We start from the raw sequence: 23,422 nt of genomic DNA on the forward strand, positions 1-23,422 counted from the left end.
AAAAGTCATCATGAATAGACCCTGCTCGATTCATGATGACACCTTCAAATCGGCCATGCCGATAAACGTACTAACGCCTTCAAATCGGCCCTACCCGATAAACGTACTTACATTGCCGAATCGACCCTGTTCGATTCACAATGACATCCCCGATTGGCCCTACTCGATTCGCGAGTTACACCTTAGTATTGGCCCCACACGGTTTACGAAACTCAGCACGATTTATGATCCACACCACCCAGTCGGTCCGATTCAACCCAAGAACTGAACTAAAGTTTAACTTCGTTCATCCAAGGGAAGGTACACTCGGTCGACCAGACCGAATGAATGGTCCTTACACCATTGACAAGCGAAGCACTAACCCAGCCCAACATAAGGCCTACATGCCCTAGCCACTGGGCCACTCTAAAGTAACATACACGACGTAGTGCACCTACAAGTAAAGAAACAATAGTTTATTCATCCAAGGAGATAGCATCAGAAGTCAAAATGGTCAAATGTTATATATATAACATCAACGGCCTAGTTCAGAATACAAAAATGGCACACACGCCAGACCAAAGGGCATCGCAGGCCCCAAAATACATAAATAAAGAAAAAAGCAAAGTATCTTCAGCACGAGCTTCATCCTCCATCGTCGAATCAGTCACCATGTCCGTGCTGCCAGCGCTCGGCCCAGCAGCCTGGCTGCCCGCATCATCAACACCCGATGGCCTTGGCTGGCTGAGGTCAGGCATCTGCTCGTCGTCTTGCCCCCCCGGATGACTATCCCCTTCTTCCAGTAACTCCTGCATAAGCAAGATGTTTTCATCCAGATCCCAATGAGAGGTCCGTCCTTCCTTGAACTCCAGCATGAGCTCACCTCGGGCCTTAATGATAGCATCATCAGCAATGGAGATGCACTGCTCCTTGAGAGACTCGACCTCTGCGGTTCTCTCGGCCAACTCATGCCTCAGTCTCTCGACCTCATGCTCACTATCCCTCAGACGAAGCTAAAACTCTTGCTCGGCCTTCCGGGCAACCATCTCCTTCTGGCGCAGGCTGGTGTTGGCCTTGGACAAATCCTGTATACATTTCTCCTGCGCCACGACAGACTTCCTCAGGTGAAGACTGCTAGTGAGTACCTACACAACAAAACATTGCAATCAGAACGAGATCCAAAAACAAAAATCATCAAACACTACTTTAATACTTGAACGGCGCAGGCTACCCCCCAATCAGCCGCAGCAACTGCACCCATCTGGTTAAGCCGCGCCTCGTCCGCCGGGAACAAAAATGAGTCGGCCAACTTACTCACGGTAGTCGCATCAGAGTAAGTCGACGCATTAGCCGGAATCGTGATGGTAATCGTTCCGGCCTCTTCATCCACAACCGCGGTCTGGGACGACCCGGCTCCAGCTGCAGGCTGCTGACTCGGTGGCGTCGCTAGCACATCTTCTACTCCTCTGTCTTCCCTGGCTAAAGACTCCCTCCTCCTCTTCTCGCGGCGTCGGGCAGTAGATTCGCTCGCGCTCAGGACGGTTAACTTCTTCATGAGTGACTCTGCAAGTGCAAACTCTCCAACGGTTAGTGGGTTTAGCTCGGACTCACAAAAAATGATTGGTTGCAGTATCGACTCAGAAGCACATCCCAAGTCTGCTTCAGCGAGGGGAAGGGAGTACCTCTCTATATCGCCTCTACTCCGGCCCAAAGAATGCTGGTCCTGAGGTTGGACTCTGCTAGCACTACTCGCCAATCCCTCTGCTCTAATGGGATGGCCAACACTCTCTGGGTCGTTACATCCAAGTCGTCCCCGCTCTGCCCAGCCCGATTGAACTCAAGCTCTGCAAACAAAAAACACAATCAAGGTTTAGTAATCAAAAGTACGAAAGAAACAACTAAGTTCTCACCAGTAGCTCGCTAGCCGATCGAGATCTCGCCCTGTCCTCTCTCTCCAAATACAGCTTGACCCCTGAGGTGGAAATATCGGTCCTTCTAATTCTTATCACTAGACCGTAGGTCGGTCACCAAGTGAGACCGATCATGCCTCAAGTTCAACAAGTAACGACCATTCTCTTTATCATTCTCCTTCAAGAAGTACAAGTATAGCAGCTCGTGCAGCCCAAACCTCACTTGGTTCCGAACACAAAGGTCTTCCAAAGCCATTAGCAGTCTCCAAGCATTTAGCATAAGCTGAGACGGGGCAATCTGAAGTGGTTCAGCACCTCCCAGACGAGGCAAGGCACAGGCAACCTCAACTCGTCATGAAACCACTTCTCATAAACACTGATCCAGTCATTTGCCACCCAATCAACCCGCTTGTATGACCGCGGCATCCAGATATCAACCAAACTTGGAATGTGATACAAGGTCCGGATGCACCACACATCACTATCTTTCAGCACGGGCGAATAATCTCTAGTCAAAATCCCGCTGCCTTGTTGGCTCGGCTCTTCCTTAGAGCCACTTCCGGAAGAAGATGGACTATCAACTCTTTCGAAGTCTTCCCCACTCCTCCCATGCCTGCCTGAGCCACTCGGCCCAGCCTCACTCGACCCTGGAACGGCTATACTAACTCCAGTCGGCACGTCCACCGGAACGCCCCCCTCAGGCATCATCACTATAGTCGGGGCACGTTCGTACTCATCCCTTGGGTCTGCCACAATCCCGCTCGAACTAGCCGATTCAGAATCCAACATGTTGGATTGATCGCGCAACCCAACAGATCGACCCAAGCCTCGCTCCTTACTGTCAAAAATGCTGTGTCAACCACCCGACCCGAGACACCGACCTATCAAGGTAAGAAAGAGTTGTCACTCGCCCCTCAGTACCGGTCCACCTACCCGGATACAATTTAACCTAAACCTTGGTCGACCCTCCCGGTAGACCGACCCGGCTCTGGATTCTTGCCTTTCTTGGCTCGCCCTGGGTGACCGACCTCGCCAATCCCTGATCGAGGTATCCACTCGCTCGCCCTGGGCGATCGACTGGTCCCCAAGGTTAACTCAAATTCTATTTGCCCCTTCTCACCGATCAAGCAACTCAAATCACCCGTTCGGTCTGGATGACCGACCGACTCTACGCTCCGCTCACCTTTCCCCACTCGGTTAGATGGACCGAACGACCGAACTCCCCTATAACACCAAGATGGCACCCTGTTTGGTCAGGCAGACCGACCGAACGAACTTACGGCTAACTCGACTTCACCTTCCCAAATACCGTCCAAAACGTCCGACGAAGGCCCAAAAAAACCAGTCAAGACGCCGAAAACCCACCGGAAATACCAAAATTCATGCCTATTCTAAAAATCTATACTCCAAACTCCTCAGAACAAGTCAAAAATATCCAAAGCTTAAAAACTTCACTCTATTCTTCCAAAACAAACACAAAAGAAACAAAAGACGCCATGAAAGAAGAGTGTTTACCGTCAAAAAGCCGGAGTCTGCCGAAAGAAGCTGCCGTCGCGAAAATAAAACCAAGAACGTAGAAGAAAAAATCTTTTTCTGAAGAAAGACGGAGGAAAACTGCAAAAATGGGAGACGAACGGCCTGTTCAATCATTTTTAAAAGAAAAACTGATAGGTTGAAACACGTGGCAGCCCACGGTTGGCTTCGGGCCAGAGCGCCTTTTCTTTTTCCCGCCTCGAAAACTAGGATCTGATCCTCGCCGAACACGTGGCAAACATCATAGCGCCTGGGAAACCGCAACGACAGGGAAGCTTGAATCGATCGCCCAGATCTACCAACCGAGTCAGCACGCCCAGGTCAGTGGACTCTACATACCCCCACGAATCACATGTTCAGGAGGCCTCCCCGACTGATCGATTGATTGGGGACGATCCAGCCAGAGCTCTCGCCCAGTTGTCCTTTCGCGGTGGACGAGTGGACAACCAATGTCAGTGCTCGCATGCAACATCCACTTGGTCGCACGCTCCTCCTGACTGACCTAGCACTCGACTCCTAAAGGCCCTCAAAATGTCCCGTGCTTCTTCGGCCTAGAGGGCCCGGCCGACTAACCGATCAGCTTGGAACGGCCCGTTTCGAGCCATCTTCATAACAAAGAGGCCTCGCCCGTTTGTCCTTCCGAAGCGGACGAATGAACAACTTCTGGTCGAAGTTCTATCTCAACCACTCGAATCGTCCACACATACCGACCAAGCAAACATTTTGAGATTAGTAACTTTTCTACCGCACTCGACCAGGCATGCCGAGTGATCGAGCATACCGAACGAAGGGCCTACGCTCCGAAGCCTGCTTCTCTGACCCTTCGGTCCTTCATACCGAAAGACCCCGGAACAAAAATCACTTATAGGATCAGCTACACTAATAACCGGTCATCCCGGAAGAATGACCGAGTGCTCATCGATCGCTTCCTACTCTCTAACTTAAGAAACTCTTAAATCAGAGAGTAGGGGGCAAACTGTTAGGGCCAAAAATCGTCCTTGGCCTAAATAGGCAAACGTGCTTGACACTGAAGAAAAAGCTAGGCCCAATCCCAATATGACCCAACCGGATTAGGCCCATTCGGTACAAGATATAGCCGACCCAAACCACGTGGGCACGAGCCTCCTAATCCCAATCCATTTCCTAGGTCCATGGGCGAATCTAGAGCCCACGACCCCCTTAGAATACTTTCCTACTCCTGATAAATCTCCCATTCAAGGCCACCTTCCTATTCCTGATCACTTTCCTACTCGGAGTCACTTTTCTGATCAGAATCACTTTCCTATCCGAACACTGGTAAGACAGTTTATCACGACCCTAATTCTTCTAGGGTTTGCATTAGAGTCATGCTAGGACTCCTACTTTTACCAGGATTGGGAGACCAGACAGTCACTATATAAGTAGAGGCCAGCCCTCTCACAAAGGAGATGACATTACACCTTCACACCCGAAGCTCCTACTCGAGAGCTTTACATCACTGCAGTAGTCACAGTCCCGACTAGACTTCCAGTAATCTCTACTCCCCTGCCCTCACTATATTAGCCTCTCTCAGCCTTGCTGACTTGAGCGTCGGAGTGCCTATGGCAAACACCATCCCGATGTTTCCTGTTCGCTTCATGTGTGTGTTTCTCTATGTGTGTAGGTATAGCAGATCGCTAGTGACCTCATCCTCACGGGATCAGACCCCCCTTCCGTACAGGTAGATTTTTACGTCTACAAAAGTCAGTAGTTATTTTTTTTTCATTAACTTCTAATTCAGAAAATTATAATTTATGATCATAAATTAGGATCATAAATTTAAGTTAAAAATCTTATATATATTAATAATCTAATCCTTTAATTAAGATGGAGTAAAAGACGGGCTAGGTTTAATTTTAAGAATTTTTTTTTTTTTTGTCCTTTTTTTTTTTTAATAAAATGACAGGAGAGGTATCAGTGTACTTCCACTTGACTTTTGATAAATGGATATGACCGTTAACGGTTAGATCTATTACGATATCGTGCGACATGAATCAGATCAAAAATTGCCAGATTTACGGCTATCTGACTGTTTTAATCATCAGTCTGGCCGAAAATGGCCAGATTTACGGTCATCTGGCTGTTCCAATCATCAATCTGGCCAAAAATGGCCATATCAGCATACGATCAGACATATTTAGTTGATCATGCACCTTTTTATTAACGTTAGCCAATGGTAGCCGATGGTGGTGGCTGGCGAGTGGTGGTAGTCGTAGGTGGTTTGCAATTTATTTTAAATATAAAAGTATTATTGTCCAAAAATTTAATTTATTAAAGGTAAAATTGTAATAACATGTTCATGTAAATTAATTTCAAAATAAGGGCATTATTGCCCAAAAATTTTAATAGTTAAAGGTAAAATCATGGTTGTCAAATCGCGTATCGTACCTAATTTTTTTAATCATGTATCGCGTATTGTATCGTATCGTAGAATACGTATTTTTCAAAAAAATTAATAAAATAATCAAAATTTTCTAAAAATTAATATCGTCCCAAGATTATTTAAAGAATTTTGTTGTATTATTGGCTTTAAATTATGGTATTACATAATCAAAACTAATCACAAAATTAAGAATCTATATAATTTTCTCTCAACTTTTCATATCATTTTCAAGATCAATGTCAATGTCAATGTCTATATTTCTACTTGTATTATTATTATCATGCAAAATGGGCAACACATGTTCCTCTTCACTTTCTCCATGCAAAAATGGATAAATTTAGACAGGTTTTAGTGAACGGGGTTGGGTGACTCAATTTCGACCCGAAATTTTTGTGGGCCTTTGGCCTAGGTTAATAAAGTCGTACTGATTTGTATCAATATTTTTTAGGATACGAACGAATACGTATCGTATCATAGGATACATATCAACGTATTGAAAGATTTAGAATACACTCTCTGATACGTATCGTTGATAACCTGTATCGAATCGTATCGTATCGTAGGACTCTAATAACCATGGGTAAAATTGTCATAAAATTAAGATTACTTAGTGATCTTAAAATACTTAAGAAAATAAAAGTATTTAGATCATGGTTGTCAAATTGCGTATCGTATCGTGTATCGAAAACCTAATTTTTTTAATCGCGTATTGTATCGTATCGTAGGATATGTATTTTTCAAAAAAATTAATAAAATAATCAAAATTTTCTAAAAATTAATACCGTCCCAAGATTAATTAAAGAATTTTGTTGTATTATTGACTTTAAATTATGGTATTACATAATCAAAACTAATCACAAAATTAAGAATCTATATAATTTTCTTTCAACTTTTCATATCATTTTTAAGATTAATATCAATATTTATATCTCTACTTGTATTATTATTATCATGCAAAATTGGCAACACATGTTTTTCTTCACTTTCTCCATGTAAAATGGGTAAATTTGTGTAGGTTTTAGTGAACTGAGTTGGGTGACTCGGTTTCGACCCGATTTTTTTTTTAAAGTCGTATCGATTTGTATCGACATTTTTAAGGATAAGAACGAATACGTATCGTAAGATACATATCGATGTATCAAAAGGTTTATGATACACTTTCTGATACGTATCGTTGGCGACCTGTATCGAATCGTATCGTATGATACGTATCGGATATCGTAGAATACGTATCGGATATCGTAGGATACTAATAACCATGATTTAGATTACCACATAATCAACAGTAATTATTATTGATTTTGAAATATTACTAAAACCTTATATTACTTGACAACCAACCCTTTAATGGACGAACATCCCAACCCTTAAAACATATTATGCTCCAAAGTGACAAACAGCCAACTTTGAGGTGCCAAACCTTCAAGTTGATGTGAGCTCTTCAGGAATATAAACTTGTTATACTTTAGAATAACTTTCATCCGTTGAGAGGACATATGATTTTTTTTTTTTAATAATAAATCAATAAATTATGCCACATTTGTTTGAGAATTAAGACATGGTAAGTTGTTTATGAAAAAGAAAAAACTAAGAAATTCAATATATATATATATATGTGTGTGTGTGTGTGTGTGTGTGTGTGTGTGTGTGTGTGTGTGTGTGTGTAGAGCTGGGCAAGGGACTGGGCCCGTTTGGGACTGGTCCCAAATGGGACCAGTCACTCATGGGCTTGGGACCGGTCCCAGGCCCATGAGAAAAACCAGGACCTGGACCAGGCCTTAGGCCTGGTCGGGACTGGTCCCATGGGCCTTGGACAATTTCATTTTCCCCCCTCAATTTTTTTATGTTTTGGTGTAAAACAAAATTTTATTCGGGGTTTTTAGTATTTTTTAGGGGTAAAATTTGTAAATTTTATAAATTTTTTAGACCTGGAAGATTTTTTTTTTAATAAATTTTGTAAAATTTTATTTTAGCCCTCGTAATTTATATCTATTTAAAATTAACAGGGGATTTTATGTAATTGGGCAGGGACTACATTGAAAAAATATAAATTTTTTTGGGCCCAGGCCTGGGACCGGTCCCAGGCCCGGGCCTTGGAGGAGGGCCCAGTGGAGGGCCAGGGCCCTCCTCCTAAGGCCTGGTCCCGTTTTGGGACCAGGCCTCCTAGGACCGGTCCTCCCAAGGATCGGTCCTAGGACCGGTTTTTGGAGCTGAGCTTTTGGGCCCGGTCCCAAATACCCAGCTCTATGTGTGTGTTTGAATAAGTTAACTCTTTAATTATGAAAATAATTTTTACATATTATATTAATTCACAATTTTTCATCTATAAATACATTTTAAAAGTGTTTATAGGATTTTAAAAAATCTATTTTATGTCTATAGGAAAAAGCTCAAAACTATAAACCCGTTTTTTATATTTAAGACTAAAAAATAATTTTACATTTTTCTAACTATATTAGTTTATACCAAACAAGTTTTCAAATATTAAAAAGAATGTGATACTTCTCAAACTTTTAGATTTTATTTTTAGTTTTTAATTATATTTTAATTTTTAAATCCATCATATAAGGGTTTTTTTTTTTTTTTACACAAATAGAGTCAATAAATACCAAAAGAGTACAAATATATATATAAAAAGTGAAAACCCTTTTCTTCCCAAAAAAAAAACTTTTGCCAAAAGCGCTTCTTACAAAAGCAAAAACAAGAACACAAAGAAAGCAAAAGCAAAGAAAACAGAAGTTAGATAGATAGGCTCTCAGAGAAAAAGAGAGAGAGAGAGAGAGAGAAAAATAAATTATCATATCAAATCAAATCAAAATCAATTGCAGTGTTGTTATTGTAAATTGTTTGAGGCAAAGCAATGAGTGCAGCCTTACCAACGAGGCTTTTGTTGTTGCCTTTAACATTAACTAACTCCACCACTTCAGCAGCCACCACTTCTTTTTATTCTTCTTCTGATTTTCCCTCCAAATCCCTCAAATCTCCAAACCCTAATTTCTGTTTTTCACCTTCTTCCTCTGCTGTGTTTAACCATTTTCATTATTATTCATGTTCTGCCAGGAGGGCCTCCAACAAAACGGTAAACCCACTTGCTGAATTGGTTTTGGATTCTATTTGCTCTTTTGGGTCTTTTTGTTGTTGCTTAAATGTTGGAACTTTATGGTTGTTTTTGTGGAAATGTTGAAACTTTTTGCTTTTGAATTTGTTATTCGTGAATTTTAATTGTAAACCCAGTTGTATGATTGAATTTGGATTCAATTTGCTCTTCTGGGTCGGTGTTCTATTTTTTTTTTTTTTTTTTTTTTTTTTGGCTCAAATGTTTGGAACTTTTGTTGTCTTATTGCTGAAATGTTGAAACTTTTTGCTTTTGAATTTTTTATTCATGAATTTTAAGTGTAAAACAAGTTCATGATTGAATTTCGATTCAGTTTGCTCTTCCGGGTGTCTGTTCTTTTGGTTAAATGTTGGAACTTTTTGGGTGTTTTTGTTGAAATGTTGAGATTTTAATATGGTTTTTCGTGCTTGTGTTCTGAATTTAAGTGTGGACCGATTTGCATGATTGACTTTGGATTTAATTTGCTTTTGCGGGTCTCTGTTTTATTGCTCAAGTGTTGGAACTTTTTGGTTGTTTTTGTGGAATGTTGAGATTTTAATTTGGCTTTTGGGGTTTTTGGTTTTGAAGTTAAGTGTAGACCCACTTGTATGATTGGTTTTGGATTCCCTTTGCTCTTCTGGGTCTCTGTTTTGTTGCTGAAAATCTGGTGCTTTTGTTGTGTAATTGCTGAAATGTTGAAATTTTTGTTGGTTTTTTGGGTTTTTGTTTTGAAGTTAAGAGTAAACCCACTTGAATGATTGGTTTTGGATTCAATTTGCTCTTCTGGGTCTCTTCTCAATTGCTGAAATGTTGAACTGTTGTTGAAATGTTGAAACTTTTTGCTTTTGAATTGGTTATTCATGTTTTTGTTTGGTTTTTAAGTGTAAACCCACGTGCGAGATTGATTTTGGAACCAATTTGATCTTCTGGGTCTCCGTTTCATTGCTCAAATGTTGGATTTTTTTTGGGTGTTTTTGTTATCTCAACAAAAGTTTTGAATTGGTTTTTGGTGTTTGTGTTTTGAATTTGAGCGTAAGCCCACCAGCAGAATAGCCTTTGGATGAAATATTCTCTTCTGGGTCTCTGTTCTATTGCTGAAATTTCGAAACTTTTGTTTTGTTATTGCTGAAAAGTTGGAGCTTTTGTTTTATTATTGCTGAAAAGTTGGAGCTTTTGTTTTGTTATTGCTGAATTGTTGGAACTTTTGTTGTGTTGCTGAAATGTTGAAGCTTTTTTTTTATCTTTCAATTGGTTTTTCATGTTTGTGTTTTGAATTTTAAATATAAACCCACTTGCAGAATAGCTTTTGGGGTGAATTTGCTCTTCGGATCTCTGTTCTATTGGTGATATATTGGGACTTTTGTTGTGTAATTGCTGAAATCTTGAATTTTTTATGTTTTGAATTGATTATTCATGTTTGTGTTTTGAAATTTTAATGATAAAACTCTCTCACAGAATAAATTTTGAATTGAATTTAATTGCTGAAGTGTTAGAACTTTTATTCTAATTTGGTGATTCATGTTTGTAATTTGAGTTTAAGATTAAATCCATGGCCAGAATGGCTTTTGAGATGAATTTGCTCTTCTGGGTGTATATTCTATTGCCAAAATGTCGAAACTTTTGTTATTAAATTGCTTGTTCATGTTTATATTTTGAATATTGAGTGTACACGCACTTGCAGAATGGCTTTTGGACCAAATAACCTCATCTGGGGTCTCTGTTTATTGCTGAAATGTTGAAACTTAATGGCTTATTAATTTTTATATTTGAGTTTTAAGTCTGTCCACTTGCACAATAGCTTTTGCAGTGAATATTTGTTTCTCGATCATTAGTTTAATGCTGAAATATAGAAAATTTTATTATTGAATTGCATGTGTATGTTTATATTTTTGAATTTAAGTGTACAACTTACATGCATGATTTAATGAAGATTGTTAATATGTGGCTTTTGGAAAGAAAAGGCTCTTATGGGTGCATTTTTTGAAACTTCTGTTACTAAGTTTCGTTTCATGTTTATTTTTTGTTTTGAGTGTAACCATGCTTGCACAATTTAATCAAGTCTCTTGATATCTAGCTTTTGGAATGAACACTCTTCTGAGTCTAATGCTTCATTGGTGAAATGTGGAAGTGTTTGTTATTTAGTTGCATGTTCATGTTTTTATTTTGAATTAAAGCATATAATATCTCTTGATGCTTGTGTATATGCCTAGCTAACAATAATTTTTTAATTTATTGCATTTATTGAGTCGACTAACAATTGTAGTTCACTCTTTATTACACAAGGTTTATTAATGCATTAATTGCTTTGAAAGGTATATATGTACTTCTAGTTTCTTAAAATACATAGGAACTTCTTATTAGTTTTGTTGCAAATTTTGGTAGGTTGGGGTTAGTAGGCATTGGCTTGACAGATTGTACCTCTTTTGTATTTATCTTTTGGAAAATAATAACTAAAAGTAGAAGAGTAGAGGTTTTGGCAATATAGTGGGCTTATTTGATTCTTTGATGACGTTTGTGGCTTATGAAATTGATTACAACTCCGTTGATGTAATCTATTTACTTGTTGGCACTCTTCAAATATGGTCATTAATTATGCATGTATATCACTCTTACAGTTTTTCATGTTTATTTTCTGAGCATCTTCAATTGTTTGGATTACGCATCTAGGTACTAGAGTCGTTGGAATCTAAGGATTTCTTTGAGTTACTGATGAGAACCCACTCCCAAAACTCAACAAAACAGTAAAATAATAACAGCCAAGAAATAGGAAGAAAATAGATTTGTATTGATATTCAACAAATTGATAACAATGGTAGCAAACAACAAAATATACCCAGCACATCAACCCAAAAGGACAAAATCAAAATATGAAAGGAAAAACAATGCTAGACTTCGAGGGCCAGCTCCTCCCTAATTGCTAACTTCAAGGGTTAGCTCCTCCCAAATTTCCCTATATTCTCCTGTCCCTAATCTGCTCTCTCCCTCTCTTTTTATCTTCCAGCTCTCTCTCTCTCTCCCTAACTGAATTCTTTTGCTGTCCCAACCCCCAATCGCCACCTGTCCTAGCCTAAGCCCATGGAAGTTTACTGCCAACATCCCCTCAATCCACTGCTTGCTATGTTATTTCACTTTTCCTACACCCTCATTATCCAAGTCCCATCAGTTAGTATCATACTATTTCTGTACATCTTTAATCATTGTATTGCTTCATAGGCCTATTGCATGGATTCTTGCTTCCTGTAAGCTTACTAAGTGTTGAAGTGTGATGATTCTAAAATATGGATATGTACACTTAATATTCAACTTGTTTCTAAGTGCGCATGAGCTATACTTCTTTTAAGTTATGAAAAGCACCCATTAGCTTGAGCTTGTTAGATTTCAAGCCCTTTCTCTCTCTCCCTCTCTGTGGGTGTTACACTTTATGTGCAGTTGGTTTTCACTAATGATTTACTACCAGGGCCTGTGTTTTTATGTGCTGGTTTAGTGGCTTTGTGGACATATGAAAAGAGTTCAAGACATGGATGGTTGGAGAGATGAAGGGGAGAATGTAGTCGGCTTCTTTGGTTCTGATGAAGATGGTGGCACACAGATTCCCACCCAAGCCCAATCGGTTGTGGAAGGATCAGGGGCAGTTATGGTGTCAGAGTTTAAACCTGCTCCTGATGTAGATTATCTGCAGGTTTGTGATATATCCAAAAATAAATAAAAATTCCATTGCTAAGCCAGAGTGTAATCTCTCATAATACTTATAATTTTTTTTCTTTTTTTTTTTTTTAAATGCAGGAGTTGTTGGCCATTCAACAACAAGGGCCTAGAGCTATTGGCTTTTTTGGGACTAGGAATATGGGGTTCATGCATCAAGAACTTATTGAGATTCTTAGTTATGCTTTGGTTATAACTGTAAGACACTATATCTTCTCTCCTGTAAATTTTTTGTGGCCCGGTTTGTAGTTGTAGAGCTCATCATGTTTTCTCCAAGTTTTTGGGCTTCATTATTTTCTTGCAATTTTTGTTCATGATTTCAATATTCCTGAACTTGCTGCATAACATTTTCTTGCAGAAAAATCATATTTATACGTCAGGTGCATCAGGGACTAATGCAGCTGTTATCAGAGGTGCTTTAAGAGCGGAGAAACCAGAGTTGCTTACAGTCATTTTGCCTCAAAGCTTAAAGAAACAACCACCTGAGAGCCAGGAATTATTGTCAAAAGTAAGTTTGTCATGCAGGGTGGCTTTGCAAATTAATGATTTCATAATTCAGAAGTGTAGAGAAGAGAATCTAGAACTTGCTTGTTAGAGTTTCAACTGAAATTCTTTCCTGAAGTTGAGAGAATTTGGATTCTGTTAATGTTAAAACTGAGCCTAAATCAACTAAAAACCAAATAAAGATTGAAAAAACCAACTAAGACTCAATTAAATTACCAAATCTCTGTATTAAATAAAATATTGACTTATTTAGTATTGTAGACAAAATTCTTTTGTGGTGCTTCCATCATTCAACACTGGTTAGAGGAAACTTAATCTTTGAGTATCACATCAAGTATTAAAAATCTCATGAAATTGCACAAACATTTAAGTTTCAAGTTTGCTTAGCATGAATCCTCTTTTTATGATCAAGGACAGATACTAGGCGATGTTTTTCATTATAATCTGAAATTTGTCCTATATGATGAAATAATTATTTGAGGGCAACATGCACATCAATCATGAACCATTTGTTTTTCTGACTTTTCTCATTTGGCGACATGCTTGTCTTCCTCTTTTTTGATCTCCTTTGTTTCTAATCACTAGCTTTTCTCTATAATCTCTTCTTCCACAAAAAATTCAATGTCCTTATCTTCATTGTTAGACTGTGATGCATGTGAAAATGATGGTTCTGCAACTAGAAAAACAAGTTTCGTTTGATCGACTTCAATGGATATGACAGAGATGTGTAGAAATTCTTTTAAGCATTATACAGCTTTGCAAGGTTGGAACCTAAGACCTCTGCAAACCTCACCCCTTTGTTTGAGTCGAAGTTAATTTGTTTGTCTCAGTAAGTCTATGTGAAAGTCACGTTAAAGAACATGATACTCATATAACTACAGGGGAATTTTTTGGTGGTGAGTCACCTTTCCTTGTTTGCAGTTCAAGTATTATAAACATGAATTATTTGTGATAAGATTTTGCCACACATTTGATCAACTATTTAGTGGTATATGTGAATTTAAATAGAATATATTACCACCTTAACGGACATGATCTTGGCTTTATCATGATTATTTTTTTGTGTTTGGAATTTGAAGGTGAAGACCGTGATAGAGAAGCCTCACAATGATCATCTTCCTCTATTAGAAGCAAGCAGGTTTGTGATAGTTATTTTTTTCCCCAAATTACTCTTTTCTTTTTTTCATGACACAATCTAGTATAGAAATCTTGAGGTTAGATTTTCTAGTGCCATAGTGTTGTTCTTGAGCATAATTATGCTTCCATCCAGAATTTGTACAGTTGCTTGCTTGAAAGTTGAAACTCTAAAGTAATAGAGAGCCGATGCCACTCATGAGAGTGCATTGCTTCCAGGTCACTCATACTGTCCGGAGAGAAGAAGAGAGCGATAACACTCATACTTTCTATCAATAACCTGTTTATTGCTATTGCCTTGTTCAGGGCTCTAAGAGGGGTTCGGTATTGCCACCACTCCTTGTTTGCTTCTGCATTTTAACGGCGTCAAACAGAACTGAGTTGATTAACTCACTCTGTCAGCTCCATTAGACAGAAGCTTGAGTTCCAGTTCTTATACTTTTGTAGGGTCGGGTTGAGTGGTTAAAGGGACAGAGCCCTGCTTAGGGTCACTCGCATAGGAATTATATCCCACAAGTTTCACGTCAACCAAAATTATAGAATTATAGTGCCATCAGTAGTCTATAAATTAAAACTCTCTGAAAATTGTGAATGAGAAAAGAGGATTTCTAGGCTTAAAAATAGAACTGTTGTGCTAGATTAGATTAAGAGGCAGATAAATTTAGGATTGTTTTGATTTGTGGTCCGGAAACAATTTTCTAAAATTAAAATACAATTTGAAAATCTTAGTTATATTTTAACATTTTTAGAATCTGATTTTTTTTTTCTTTTTTCTTTTTTTGATATGATATGGAAAAACTGTTTTCAGATGAAAAGCTATAGAAAACTGAGAAAACCTCGTTTTCCAATTTTTTCACTAGCTTTTAGGATTGTGTCGGAAAACTGTTTCTGAAAACATTCCAGTTCATTTCATCCAAACGTGTATCATAAGAATCTTTCTATCCATTATTTTTGAAAACAAATTCTATATCAAATGGGTCCATGGTTATTAGAATCTTTTTCCGTTTCGTTTAATTGTTTCTTTTCCGGATATCGGTGCATTGCAGGCTGTGCAATATGGACATCATCTCACATGTACAGCAAGTCATTTGCTTCGCCTTCCATGACAGCAAGCTGCTAATGGAAACATGTCAAGAGGCCAAAAATCTGAGGAAAATTGTGACTCTCTTTTACCTTGACTGAATCAATTTGTTGTTCATTTTGTACATTGTTTTAGGGAGATGGAAGCTTGGAGGTATCACTTTTGTTTGTAAATTAGGAGAAGAAATCAACATATATTGCTTATCTTATCTTAATCTTGCCTTTGTAGATTTGTAATTGTTTTTGGAGCCCATTTGCTCCTATTTCATTGGAAATGGCAAAGAAAAAAACAATTCTTATTGTTTTTTGTTAAATTGTAATACAAAAATAAACTTGTTTTGCATAATTTCTTTTTTTTTTTTCTTTTTTTTGTTTTTTGTTAAATTGTAATACAAAAATAAACTTGTTTTGCATAATTTCTTTTTTTTTTTTCTTTTTTTCTTTTTTTTATATGTTTGAATGTGTTCATGAGCATGCATGATTAATAAGATTTTTTGATCCTTATGTATTGTCGATGGGAAGTGCTATGGAATGGAACTCTCTCTAGGTAGTCCTTTCAACTATCGGATTCTTTGTTGTGTCGCGTTTGCTACTCCAAGGAAGGGAAGACGGGGGTAAAGAGGCCGATGTGGATTGTGGACGTCGGATGCAGAAGCATGGTGGTGTTAAGAATCCCACGTTGAAAGGAAAGGATTGGGCATGTGGTTTATAAATGGTTTCTACACCCTCTCTTGACAAACTGATTTTCTAAGAAGAGTTTTACTTAATCTAACAAAAAACTACTGTCTAGTCCAGTTGCTATCATTGCCCTCGCACTTCACCTATGCATGCATATTTACATAAATTCAATAGAAATCTTTATCAATATCAATAAAACCCATCTTGATTGATAGCTTTATTAGATTGATATTTACGATTTATTACATTTTTTTTATTTTTTAAAAAAGAAGGAAAAGTAATTAAACCCTTGAAGTCAAACATTTATCTACTTGTATCATAGTATTACCGTAAATTATTATCAAAAATAAATATAGGAGTTACGAAAATCCCAAATTTTAGTAGATATCCCTTGCACAATTGGAATTCAAACGAAGATAACCAAGTTTGGGGAGTAAATTGAAAGTTTCGTTATTATATAACCAAACTGTAACGAGTTAAAAATTATGGTTATTATTCAACCCCCCCAATCTTTAAGATTTTTCTATGTCCCCCAAGAAATTCCCAAAACCAAGTACCAACAGTATAAGGTGACGTCGTTTTGGCTTCATACAAACTGTATATCATCCATCTCTCTCAGTCGCTCGTGGGAGTTAGCGTAAAAGCCTAAACCCCTGTTTCTCAAACAGAGCACGAGAAGGTTCTTCTTCGTCTTAACAAGAATCGAAATGGCGGCGAGAGGTGCCTTGCTGAAGTACCTGAGAGTGAACGTAAACACAGTACCTGGAAACCCTAGCACCACCGCCACCAACCTCTTCTCCCTCTCCTTCAATGCCATACGCCGCCGTTTCTCCGAGGAGGTCCGAGGCACCTTCTTAGACAAATCCGAAGTCACCGATCGCGTCCTCTCCGTTGTTAAAAACTTCCAGAAAGTTGATCCTTCCAAGGTAACAAAAATAAATAAAAAAAAAATTATTAAAAAAAAATAGAATTTGCTTATCAAGTTGTGAAATTGATACTTCCAAGTGAAGTGGTAGCATTGTTGGATTACTTAAAAGGTAAAATGTAGATTTTCAAATAGTAGTACTATTGCTTATGAAGTTTTCGAAATTGATACTTCTAAGTGAATTTTTTTACTGCCAAGATTTCAACATTTATTATTTATAAGCAGAGTGGTAGCATTATTGGATTAGTTACAAGGTAAAATGTAGATTTTTTGAAATACGATTACTGCTGTTTAATTGCATTTGCTTATGAAGTCGGGAAATTGATACTTCAAAGGTGAAATTTTTGTTAGTTGGAAGGTTTTCGATATCGACATTTTTGTGTTGAGTGTGTGGTTATGTTTCTTTATGCCATATACGTGTTGTTTGTTTTGTGGGGGTGCTGTTATGTCACAGGATTTGCTGGATTTTTAGTCTGTGTATTGTTGTGAGAATAGCATTCTTTTGAACTTATGTTAGCACGATTTGGTTCTGTTAATGTTATCCATATTTAGCATACCAGTAATGTTTTTGTATTTGTACTGAGAAAATGAAAGGATATGAACTGCAATATTGATGCTATTAAGGTGATTTTGAGCTTTTGCTTCTTCTGCAGTTCACTTGTTCCGAGTTTAGAACTAATGGGGTGGTTGGTTTGGTCACTTAAGACTTAAATTGTTAGGTGAATTTTGATTTTGTGGAGTTTAGTGTTCTGTTACTAGGATATTTGAGAGAAAAAGTTTGAATCTTTTGTAATAAATTTCTTTCTTTCAAGAAAATATGTTGATTTTTTTAAGCTTGTTGTACTTTAAACGTTCTTATTGTGACCCTTTTCTGTGGCTGGTAAATAGAGGATGAGAAATTAGAGCTTGAATACTTGTAATTTGTATTTTAGAAAAAAAATAGTATGTGAGGGATAATGTTTTTTCTTAATTGATTCAATTATTTTGATGGAAATGATTTTAAAATGCTGACTCATTGAGGTAGCTTAGATCAATTTTTCAAGTAATTCACTGTGTTAAGACATGATGTGGACACTCCACTTCTCAAAATCCTGGGAGCATGTTGTACTTTTAATGCTTTTAAAACCTTGTTAAGGATATTGATGGGGTTTGAGGTTGCAACTTCCTTGTGAGTATCCCAGTGCCTCTTTGGTAGAGAAGAAAGATAATCACCTGAGGCTTGCATGACCTTCTGAACCTCATTGTTTATTTTCTTTTGATGTTTCATTACTCTATGGTTGTTTTCATAAACCCTCTTGTACTGTCAGAACTGAATTTGCTATTATGTGTAAGTGGAGAGTGTGAAACAGATCGTTTGGTTTTGGTTTGGAGAAATAAGATCTTTGGTTGTTTTATTATAAGCATAGAAGTTTATTCAGTTGACCGAACATATGGAAATGGTTGGGTAGGTAGGGAAATCGCTTGACTCTTGGGGAAGCTGCCCTCTTTTGTTGCCAAAGAATCATATTATTTGCAAGGGAGGGACAAAAGACATGCTATCTAACATTAATTTAAAGTTTTACATTAGACAGGTTGTCAGCTCTGGGAGGAAGCCTCTGTGAAACCTGAATCCTGTGAAAGGAAAATGCACCCAGTTTGTCATGAAGAATACATAAATGCATAATTTCTTGTCTGACTGGAATAATAGCAGATAATGTTGAGCGTTGAAATCTTTTTTGCATATTCCATTAAACGCTGAAGTTTTATATCAAATTTTATTTGTTTTAGATCTTTTGTGACATTAGGAGTCTTTCGAGTATTTTGTAACAGTTCCATGGAAGGGATGATGCATATTCATAATGTCTTCAGCTCAATCAATTGTTATAAGCTTTGCTAAACCTACAATCAGTAGTCATCTGGACCAAGTGAGTCTGCAAGCAGGTCTGTAACATAGTTTAAACCATATTTCCCAATATCCTTGATCAATAAGCTTACAATTCCTTGAGTTGCTCATTTGCAACACATGGATGTATGTTTTCTAATCATCGATGCTCATTTGCTTGCATAGGTGGCTCTAGCTTGTATGTTTTAGTGCAAGCACTTGTCAATTGCTTCCGTGTCATGTTAATTGACTTGATTCCCAACTTAAGTGGTGCTTTTGATGTTTGGAATAAAAAATGTAACTGCCCTGAAAGCTATTGTTTCATATCGTTGGTGTGTTTGATTTTGAAGTTCAAAATTTGGAACCATTTATGATTAGAAGATCTTGAAAATTATTGCTGAATGAATTTGGTGAGGAGTATTTTAGTTTCATGCCTTCATGTTTTACTAATGTTAATGATTATACCCCAATATGATAGCATATAGCATCAATTATTCAATGGATGTGACATACAACATTTTTAATTTTAATGCTTCATATCCATCTTATGTTATTTTTAGTATGTGGATATCACTGTTTGTTATATGTAATACGAAAATTTGCTTCATGATTTGTTTTGTATTGAACTAATTTCTTCAAATTTTGTTAACAGTGGGCTCCAATATGGTTGTCCAGTTTGATTATGAGAAAGTATGCTTGATGAATTGTGGCCCGCCAAATAGAGGGCTTAATGTCCACTGTCTTATTCCCTTTGTTTGTTCGATTATAACTCTTTTGGTTTCTGGTCACGTACTTCGGGGTTTTGACATGTGGTGCTCATGATACTTTTCCGTTTCTTTTTCTCCTTGGCCAGAAAAGCCTTGAACTTCCTTATGAAACAGCTGTTTTCTCTTCCATGAATTGTACATGCCGCTTGTTTGAGAAATCATAGTGGATTCTGGTGTTTCTCTTTTGCAGGTTACACCAAGTGCCCATTTCCAGAACGATCTTGGATTAGACAGTTTGGATACTGTGGAGGTCGTGATGGCACTCGAAGAAGAATTTGGATTCGAGATCCCAGATAACGAAGCAGACAAGATCAGTAGCATCAACCTGGCCGTTGATTTTATTGCTTCTCACCCTCAAGCCAAGTAGGGAGGAAGTTGACTCCTTGGTATTTTTGTTTTCATCATTAGAATCTTAGTATTTTCTTATGTTTCTTACAGAAATGGTATCTCCATTTTAATCTGTTTGAAAAGAATTGTTTGGAGAGTTTGCTGTGTCGGCGATGCTCACCTTTCAATTAATGGAAGGAAATTAATGGTTGAATGCCCTGAACTGAAATTGGTGACACTAGTCTTTCATTCTAATAAAAATTCATTTAGGACAATCAATTTCTGCCTTTATTGGCATGTCATTTTTGACACTCCATGACCAAACTCTAAAGGGTTATTGTACAACCCTCTAAGTGATCGTTTAATTTTATAGATACCCACTATCTTCAGAAAGTATTACATATCTTCTTATTTAAAAGGTTTTTTTTTTTTTTTTTTTAATAATCTGGACGGGTTTGTAAACTTTCTGAAAACAAGAATGTGGATAAATTTCGGAAAATGGGTCTTGCCTGCTTGTATGGTCTTGTTTATCTATTTGTGAATTACCAATAATGAATTGTTACATTAGGAGTTGTGAGATTGAGTTGTGGATCTAGCATTACTCTAAAATTAAAGGAGCACTTAAAAGATTGATGATGTTATTGAAACTTTGAATGAATGAATCCCTTGTGAAATTTAAAGTTGGAGAGGATATCTTGATTTATGTATTATATGGATCAGTTTAGGGATGTCGAAACCGGGCTGGTTTTTGTCTAGGTTCAGACCTGGCCTGGATGTGTGAAGAATGGACCCGGACCTAGTTAGACCCGAAGTTTTATACTCCGGTCCAGGTTGGGTTCTGGATATGTAGACCTGATTTATTAAAATTAAATAGATTGAATTATTGAAAAGAGATTGCGTTCCTTGAATCATTTAAAGCAATATATAATTGTGTATGAGAATCAAGCAAATATATAATCGAAAAAAGAAAGAGAGCAGATAGATATGAGGCCATTTAGTTTTCAGAAAATATTCTTCGATTCCCATGAGATATATTATATACTAGACAAGTAAATTGTAAGCAAAATGAAAAGCTATCAGTAGAAATACAAGGTAGTAGACATGATAGTAAAACATTTTTTGTATTACCCATAAATTTAGAGAAACATTGGGGACTATTTGATTAATTTATTTAAGTTTTTTATATTTTAAAATTTAATGTTTAATCTAACAACAATCTGAACAAATATAAGTTAAAATCTGATTTAAAGAAGAAGACCAAGAAATTAGTAAAAAAAAAAAAAAAAAAAAAAACGTGATATTGAATTTTGCATGGCGGTGACTGAGAATCACATGGTGGCTGCTGGGGTGATGAAGATAGTCTATGCCGTTTACTGCTTTTCGGAGGGCTGGTGGTGTTAGATATTGTTTTTAACTTTTAGAATTTATGTGAATGTGTTACATTGATTTGAGGGCCAATCATCCAACAACTCTAGGCACGGCAATGGTCTTGACCTGCTCCGTACGGGGTGGGGATTCCCGGTATTATGGGAAAACAGGACAAACAGTTCTAATCCCGTCCCCGGGAGGGGAAGCGCCTTTCCCCTGTCCATAAAATATATATATATAGATATATATATATCTTATATTATAGATATATATATTTAACCTAATTACATAATACATCAATATCCGAGACTAAAGACTACATATATCATAAGTTAAAACGAGTTACAAATGTCATAAATTAACTTGGGATGTAAAATTGATGTTAATGTAGAATTAATAGGGCGAGGATGGGGATGGGGATGGGAAAGGGATCCTTAAAAAAATGAAGGGTACCTGGAATCGGAATCGGAACCGACGGTTTCTTAAAATATGGAACCAGAATCAGAACCGACAATTCCGGTTCCTAGGTACCCATAACCAGAACCTATAACAACGATTCCGATTCCGGTTATGGGTACCCTGTAAAATTCGTGACCCCCCAAAGTTTTTAAAATAGCAAAAAAAAACCCTTAAAAACTTATAAATACACCCCCACCTGACACTTATTAACAAAAATAAAATTACAAATTATAAATTTAAAATTACAAACTCCATTACTTTGTAAAGATTGATTCTCAAAAGTCAAACCAACTTACTTTAAATATTATGAAATATAAATATAAATGTATTCACGTTATTTTTTCTACAAAATTTTTTATTAACGTCCTACTCTTTAATTTTATTTTATATTAGTTTTGGTTCCCGGTTCCGCTTCCTAACTATAGGAACTGAAACCTACCCGTTAATGGCCGGTTCCAGGTAGGAACCGGAACCAAACCCTGGGGACTCACGTGTTCCGGTTCTAATCGGTTCTTTTGAACACTCCTGGATTTTATTGATTTGAACCAGTTGACAAACTTAGTCTGACCCTCAAGTTTTTCAAAATTACAAACTCTTCCATATATCAAACTCTGAAGTTTCGAAAATCTATCAATTAGTACCCTTTAACTTATATTTTCATTCCCATACGCATCAAAAGTTGCAAAGAATGTAAATTTTTCATATGATATTAACATGTCAGACTATCAAACCAATTATAACGTTGAATAATTATAAAATAATTTTATTTTACTTACTAGTTTTGCATCATATATTTACTATTGTTATGTGTGATTTTTCCATTAGGCTCGAAGAAGTTAAAAAGACCCGCAAGTATATAGTTTAACCCAAAATCAGTTCAACTCAACACTTGTCCGACCCAGCACAAACTCATCGAGCTATAACTCAACCCAACATAAGCTAATCACAATCAAATCTAGTAATTGGTCGACAAATCACAGATAAGCTCAAATCCCGGATATTTCAGAAGAGATTAGATCAACAGTAGTAATAGTGCGATCTTAGCACACAAGTACAAGAATATCATAATTGTAATTCAAATGTGATTGCAATCCCGATAATTTATCTCTTTCTTTGTTTACAAACTTGTATATAAACCATCTCCAACGATGAGAGAAGGACTAGCAAATTGTTCTAAGCATTTTATTCTTATTCTTGTATGCTCTTTAACGCAATAAGAAAAACAATGGTCGTAAGCTCAAATTCTAACTTGTCCAACCACTTTAAAAATTGATTGTATTCTTTACATTTACGCATTTTTCATATATAATTGTTAGTTATTTTTAATCACGCACACATTGGCTTTGATTCCACCAAGGTCAATTGAATCATTCTGGTTTGTGTAAATCTTGCAACAACAACTATTATAGTACTACATATTAATTTATTATAGTTTTTTTTTTTTTTTTTTTTAAATCTTAATTAGGAGGGACAAATGAGCACTAGGTTGTGCATACGGTCCACATTATAATTTGGGATATGCACATATTGACGGCGGTATACATCCCATTGAAAATCATTTTTTTTGAAAAAAAAATAAAAAAAATGTGTCGGCTTAAATAAACTGGTGGCTTCTAATTTCTACAAGCAAATTTCTAATACATGCGTATACTGCATTCTCTGCTCCTGGAATTCCATTGAAACTGATTCCATCCAAACAG

At 37.1% G+C, this 23,422-nt stretch overlaps 2 protein-coding genes across 3 annotated transcripts; both read left to right on the forward strand.

Annotated features, from left to right (window-relative positions):
- Nucleotides 1–8,543: 8,543 nt before the first annotated feature.
- LOC116107202 lies at nucleotides 8,544–15,643 on the forward strand. Of its 2 annotated transcripts, none has more exons than XM_031393510.1 (6): nucleotides 8,544–8,902; nucleotides 12,402–12,596; nucleotides 12,701–12,817; nucleotides 12,978–13,127; nucleotides 14,203–14,261; nucleotides 15,304–15,643. In XM_031393510.1, exons 1-6 carry the CDS (start codon nucleotides 8,684–8,686, stop codon nucleotides 15,437–15,439), a joined length of 876 nt encoding a protein of 291 aa, XP_031249370.1. In that variant the 5' UTR covers nucleotides 8,544–8,683; the 3' UTR covers nucleotides 15,440–15,643. The 2 variants fall into 2 exon arrangements, with proteins under 2 accessions (XP_031249370.1, XP_031249371.1); XM_031393511.1 differs by having other exon boundaries at nucleotides 8,772–8,902; nucleotides 12,375–12,596.
- Nucleotides 15,644–16,623: 980 nt separating this feature from the next.
- LOC116107192 (acyl carrier protein 2, mitochondrial) lies at nucleotides 16,624–20,165 on the forward strand. Its single transcript, XM_031393496.1, has 2 exons — nucleotides 16,624–16,941; nucleotides 19,759–20,165. The coding sequence occupies exons 1-2, from the start codon at nucleotides 16,723–16,725 to the stop codon at nucleotides 19,933–19,935; spliced, it is 396 nt and encodes a 131-aa protein (XP_031249356.1). The 5' UTR covers nucleotides 16,624–16,722; the 3' UTR covers nucleotides 19,936–20,165.
- Nucleotides 20,166–23,422: the final 3,257 nt, after the last annotated feature.

The sequence above is a fragment of the Pistacia vera genome, unplaced genomic scaffold (genome assembly GCF_008641045.1).
Source record: "Pistacia vera cultivar Batoury unplaced genomic scaffold, PisVer_v2 Contig529, whole genome shotgun sequence".
NCBI classification, from domain to species: Eukaryota; Viridiplantae; Streptophyta; class Magnoliopsida; order Sapindales; family Anacardiaceae; genus Pistacia; species Pistacia vera.